This window comes from Aptenodytes forsteri, unplaced genomic scaffold (assembly GCF_000699145.1).
Source record: "Aptenodytes forsteri isolate BGI_AS27 unplaced genomic scaffold, ASM69914v1 Scaffold257, whole genome shotgun sequence".
Classification (NCBI taxonomy): Eukaryota; Metazoa; Chordata; class Aves; order Sphenisciformes; family Spheniscidae; genus Aptenodytes; species Aptenodytes forsteri.
This window is the reverse complement of record NW_008795194.1, coordinates 4,296,617-4,302,616: the sequence shown is the minus strand read 5'-3', so window position 1 is coordinate 4,302,616 and position 6,000 is coordinate 4,296,617. Positions and strand designations below refer to the sequence as shown.

The 6,000-nt window shown below is 37.8% G+C and overlaps 2 protein-coding genes across 2 annotated transcripts in view; both read left to right on the top strand.

The window, feature by feature from the left end:
* Positions 1 to 6,000, top strand: part of TTN (titin) — a 257,627-nt gene that overhangs the window by 140,358 nt on the left and 111,269 nt on the right. Inside the window, exons 160-161 of the mRNA XM_019471879.1 lie at positions 4,332 to 4,433; positions 5,002 to 5,076. Of these exons, the coding sequence (XP_019327424.1) occupies positions 4,332 to 4,433; positions 5,002 to 5,076 (177 nt within the window). The remainder of the gene's footprint in view (positions 1 to 4,331; positions 4,434 to 5,001; positions 5,077 to 6,000) is intronic.
* LOC103898362 (titin-like) lies at positions 1,461 to 2,714 on the top strand. The gene is made up of 2 exons (XM_009278614.2): positions 1,461 to 2,052; positions 2,227 to 2,714. The coding sequence occupies exons 1-2, from the start codon at positions 1,917 to 1,919 to the stop codon at positions 2,466 to 2,468; spliced, it is 378 nt and encodes a 125-aa protein (XP_009276889.1). The 5' UTR covers positions 1,461 to 1,916; the 3' UTR covers positions 2,469 to 2,714.

Genomic DNA, 6,000 nt, shown 5'->3' with positions numbered 1-6,000 from the left:
AGTCATGAATGATACATGACTGATACTCAAAACCAGTAGGATTCCATAAATAAGTCCCTGATCAGCTGTTACAAAGAGGGCATATGTTTTCTACATTTCCACCTTGACTCAGAAACAGAAACTAAACACAGAATTCCCATCTCCTGCGTGACATATTTGACAGCCTGGTCATTCCATGTGTTTGAAGCAAAGCACAACTGATGACTGAATGTAACCACAGCACTTTCTCAAAGAAGACCGCATGCATGTATTATTGATTGTCTTATTGTTTCATATACATCTGTAGCGCCCACAAAACTAAAACATACTAATATCTTTGAAGTGCCCAAGGTGCCCAAGAAAGGTGTTCTGGAAGAGCCCGTACCTGTAACTCTGCCAAAAAAGCCGGAACCTGCACCAGTTCGAGGTACCTTGATGCCCTGTGCATCAGCTTGAATTAGACTGTTTCTTACTGTCTTACATGTTACTTCTGATGCCTGTTATCCCATCCATTTGTGATCACCTGAAATTTCTACGTTCTGTGCTGTGTATCAGTTAGGAATTCACTTATCTAGTATTTTGTATAAATAACTCAAATAATATTTTGAATATACTGTTTTGTTTTCATATTCTGAATCAGCAGATACTAAAATGTTATATTTTAAAACTTGATCATAAGTTTTTCAGGTTACTGCCCAATTTTGTTATCTCAAATTGACACAGTGAATGTCTCCATGACTCTTTTGACAGTCTGTTAGTGTATATTATAGACATGAATCTTGCAAAATGAAAAACCAATTTTTACTCAGAAATGCACATATGAGGGAAGTAAGAAGTGACAGCATATCACATGTTTAAAGAAAATGCTGATAATTTTAGAGTTTATAATGAAGAAGGAATGGTTATAAAATCCAGTGAACTGTACAGGCTGTGGAAGTTATCACAGTGAAATGAAAATTGAGTCAAAAGAGCTACTTAGGATACGAAAATAAGCCAATAAAAAGAAAAGCATAATCAAAGAATGGAAATGGAGAAGGACAGAAATAGGGACAAAGGACAAATACTGGGTTCCTCACCCTGTGACTGCCCATACTGCTGTGTGCAAAGCACCAGCAGATTTATGAGGAATGGCAAGAGATAAGATATGGGCTGAGGTTGCTCCCAGGGAAGAGTCAGATCCCAGCGGGGCGGAGAACAACAGTCTCTCCTCCCAGGGAGGGAAGGCTGCTGAGTACAGAGGGGGGTATCCTAAGTCACACCTCACCCTCAAGCTGTACCTAAACATAGCCAACAGTTTTCTCACAGTCAGTGAGAACCTACTTGGCATCACCACTCTGTGCCTGTGCTCGTGTATGGTTTTGTATGAGAGAGAGAGAGAGAGAGAGAGAGAGAGAGAGAGAGAGAGAGAGAGAGAGAGAGAGAGAGAGAGAGAGAGAGAGAGAGAGAGAGAGAGAGAGAGAGAGAGAGAGAGAGAGAGAGAGAGAGAGAGAGAGAGAGAGAGAGAGAGGTCGATACCGTGAGACCAGTTTGTTACTTCCATGAGTGCATCTCCAGTTTATGTTTCATTGTTCATCTTCCTGTTTAATGTATAAAACTGACTGTTACTAATATCTTTGAAGCACCCGAGGTGGCCAGGAAGGCTACTCGTGAGGAAAAAGTACCTGTGGTCATTGCCAAAGCACCAGAGCTTCCAGCACCCAGAGGTACCTGTCTTCATGGATAACTTAACAAAGAAGATACATAATCTTCTTCTCTTAAGCGTTGTCCTACCCTCCCTTGGCCTGTCTCTGTTTCCAAACCAAGATTCTTGAGGTTGTGCATGCTGAGTAAACGGTGCTGCACATGTGTGTGAGGTTTTGAGCTGGCTGTTGTGATGTTCTGTGTCTGTGTTGCCCTGGTTTTTGTTCCTACTTGGCACGTGTTTTCACCAATGTAAAATGAAACGCGCTAATATCTTTGAAGTGCCTGAGATGCCTGAGGCAGAGGTCCCAGAAGAGGAAGAGGAGGAGGAAGCACCAGAAGAGGTGGCACCAGTTGCTGCACCTGGAGAGACAGAAGCTCCTCCAGCTGAAGGTATACGGTGGTGTTCTGAAAGAGCCTGCCGTGCCCTCTGGGTTGCCACAGTACTGAGTGCTCTTTGCCCCTCTGCATTCTGTGGGGAGGGGTGAGAGCGGCACTTGGTCATGTTGTGTCTGTATGTGCCTGACCTTTATCTTGGTCAAGTAAAAGGAACTAATATCTTTAAAGTGCCTGAGGTGGCCGAGGAGGAAGAGCCAGAAGAGGAGGTGCCAGTGGTCATTCCCCCAAAGCCTGTGGCTGTGCCCAAGAAACCTGTGGCTGTGCCCAAGAAACCTGTGGCTGTACCAAAGAAACCTGTGGCTGTGCCCAAGAAACCAGAGCCTGTGCCTGTGCCAAAAATACCAGAGCCTGTGCCTGTCCTTAAAAAACATAAAGTTCCTCTAGTTAAAGGTATATACATCAGTGACTGAGCCTCTCCTTTTCTCTATTCTCTGAATACTTTTTCCCTTGTTTAACTTATGTATGCAGTGCTTAGGTATCCGAGTGAATAATCTGTCACTTAAAATTTTATTCTTCAAGTCTTGAATGCCTTACTCTTTTTTGTCATTACACTTTTCACTATTGTATGTATAAATGTATCTTAATGTTCACAAAAATGAAAATTTACTAATATCTTTAAAGCACCTGAAGTGCCAGAGATAACTGCCCCAGAAGAGGAAGTGCCTCTTACAACACCTAAAAAGCCAGAATTTAAAAAACCAGAGCCTCCTCCAACCAAAGGTATATATTGCCAGGAGGCATCTCCTAAGTAGAAATGTTTACTATTCGTCTCTCTTTCCTTTGTTCATAACTGAGTCTATGAAATGTGTCAGTTGTATGTAGACTACCTTGGGAAAGACTGTTTGGAGCACAAACAGTCTTTCATGGTTATGGCCACTGTTACTGCGATATTCTGTGTGCTAGGTGTCTTTGTCTTTTTTGTTTCATATGTACATTTATACACATGCAAATAAAAGGAACTATTATTTTTTAAAGTGCCTGAGGTGCCCAAGAAACCTGTCCCAGAGGAGAAAGTACCTGTTCCTGTTCCAAAAATACCTGAACCACTACCAAGTGAAGGTATATGCCATCATAGCTATTACTGTAAAGACAATCCTTTGTCCTGTTCTTCCAAACATAAGCTTTAAAATAGATGTTGCCCTTTTTCTCCCATTGTAACGTTTGTAAATTGTTCACTTCATATTTTAGATTACACCAGTCTATGTTTCTTGTATCTACTATTATATTTTCATATTTGGAAGTAAAATATCACTTTCAAAATTAAATATTTTTAAGTGACGTGTGCTCCTACACAGGATATTCCTAACACAGTATGTCTCGTTTTAAGGTAATAATCAATTCCCACTAAATTAGAGTCTCTTAAAACCTAGTATTTATATTGCTGTTACAATCTTAAATTAATTGAGAGCATTGAGGTTTTTATTCTTTCCAGTTACAATGAGTCATCCACAAATTTAATGTTTAGTTTATATTGTACGCATAAAAAATACTATCCTTCACACAACCCTGATTCATTCTTACATAGAAAGAGAGTAGTTTTTCAAAAACATGCATTAGCTGAAAAGGTAACAGATACTGAGCAATTGCTTATCCTAATGTGTATTTGTCTGTGTCTATTGAAGTAGCTCTCTTTTTAGTGATATCTACATAATTTTTCATGTGAAATGATCTTATCATGGGAAACTTACACCAGTTGTCAATATTCTTTAAAGAATATGAAATTGTAAAGGAGATTGAGCCTGAAGAAGCAGAAGAAATTCCAGTTGCAGAAGTAGAAGAAGCTTTACCAGTTGAAGGTATACAAAGTACCTACCTAGAGGCTGCTGGACACCTTTCTCTCATTACTGTGCAGTTTTTTTCTTGCTCTGTCGTTCTTCGCACATGTACCTGTATGTTGTAGGTCTCTGTGTAATTCTTCCTCTGTTATTATGTTTCGGAAATTAGTTCTGATCTCTTAATTCTAAATACAACATACAGATTATTTTAAATGCCTTCACTTTGTTTCTTGTCAATGAGAGTCTTCCCGTCATTTGGTTTCCCACCTTTGTTCTCATGTTACTAACATGCATTTTTAAGTCAACTTGGATATTTGTCTTGTGTGCATGCTACAAAGCAATAGCCTAAAGCTCTTGCATAGTCCCATTTAGTTCAATGAGGTTTTTTCACTGGCTTCATTGGAAATGGAAAATGACCATCTTTACATTTGTACATTACTTTTCACATAACTACTGTGGTAGTAAATTTACACTAAATCTACCTAATGTTATTTAAAGCGCCAGAACCTGAAAAGAAGATCCCTGAAAAGCGAAAACCACTACCACCACCACCTACTCCACCAACAGAAGATATTAAATTGGCAAAAGAACTACTTAAAGGTATAATCACCTGAAGCCACAATTAACGGTGGGAACTCAAGCTTATAATCCTTTTAAATTATACTGATGAATCTTGAAAAGCATGCTTTTAAACATATCACTTTGGATCTTGGGTTTTTTCTTTTCTAATTTACTATCGCTCTAATGGTGTGCCTTACTGATGCTCAATCCCTCATGATTTTTAGCAGTGTTATCCCAAGTCAGTTTACATGGGTTCTTTTCAATAGTAAAGGAAAAAATCAATTTATTAAAAATATCTTAACCAAGTTAATACATTCTTCTATCCTTAACATAATTCTTCTATCTTTAACATTTTCTTACAAATGAAAAGAATCCCCAGCAATAATTTGCTGGTGTTACTATATGAACATGGGTTTCAGATCAGCTGTGCTTCCTACAGATCATCTGGCTTCTTCTAAATGGTTAATCAGCCAGAATCTTAGCTTTGTAGCTCTTGTCTTTCTATTATGTCAATAGTATTAATCAGTTGTTTGGATTTTTTAGAAAGTTCTTTTCTTTTTTGAATCTAATGATGTGTGTGATAAAATTCAAATAATTTTCTTTAAAGCTCCTGGATCAAGGAAGAAAGTTGTGACTGCAAAACCTGGTGAGCCTCCAAAATTGGAACCCCCACCTGCTAAAGGTACCTAGCTAATATAAGAATCTTACTTAAATTAAGCCTCTCATGAGCCCAAAGTTGTAGTTCTTGGTATCTTCTTCTTCTTTAATTTGCTCAGTAATATCAAAAAGCTGTCTGTTAGATTATGCTCAACAATGGACTCCAGTCTTGGGTGTATATGTTCATGTTATACTTATGTCCACTTTAATCTCCCATCATGCAGTTCATGAGATGCAAGAGACAGAATCACAGAAGAGCGAGAGGGTTTTTAAGAGTTCTGTCACTTGTGTAGGTGCTTACTTTGGTTCTCTGCTTAGGGAGAAATAAAAAATAATATACTGTTTAAATATATATTGCGTTGTTCAAACATACTTAGTTTATTATTTGTCTGAAAAGTAACTTATTTTTGTGAGATGACATTTGTTCATGAGATGCAAGAGACAGAATCACAGAAGAGCGAGAGGGTTTTTAAGAGTTCTGTCACTTGTGTAGGTGCTTACTTTGGTTCTCTGCTTAGGGAGAAATAAAAAATAATATACTGTTTAAATATATATTGCGTTGTTCAAACATACTTAGTTTATTATTTGTCTGAAAAGTAACTTATTTTTGTGAGATGACATTTTCCAGAGATGGACATGAATAATGAATTGAGCAAGCCACTTTACAAGTACTCCCTTATATTTTTCATATGTACTGGAGCTTAAGACAAGTTAAGCAGCTAAGCAGTGAACATCTTTTCTTAATGCTGTTCCAAGTTTAGAAATTAAACTAACTGCATCCTTATGAACGTCATAGTTCAGATGAATAGATATGTAACATAAGACTGTAATGAAAGAGGAAAAGGAGATAAAAATGTTACTATGATAACTCTCTTTTAATACATAACCTTTATAGTTTTGTCAAATCATACTTCTCTTTTGTTGGTTTGTATGAAAATTTCCTCTTATG

Bases quoted from the DNA above. Each gene is read 5' to 3' on its own strand.
- LOC103898362 (XM_009278614.2), top strand. From the start codon at position 1,917: ATGAAACGCGCTAATATCTTTGAAGTGCCTGAGATGCCTGAGGCAGAG. The intron at 2,053-2,226 runs GTATACGGTGGT...ATATCTTTAAAG, and splicing joins AGAAGCTCCTCCAGCTGAAG to TGCCTGAGGTGGCCGAGGAG.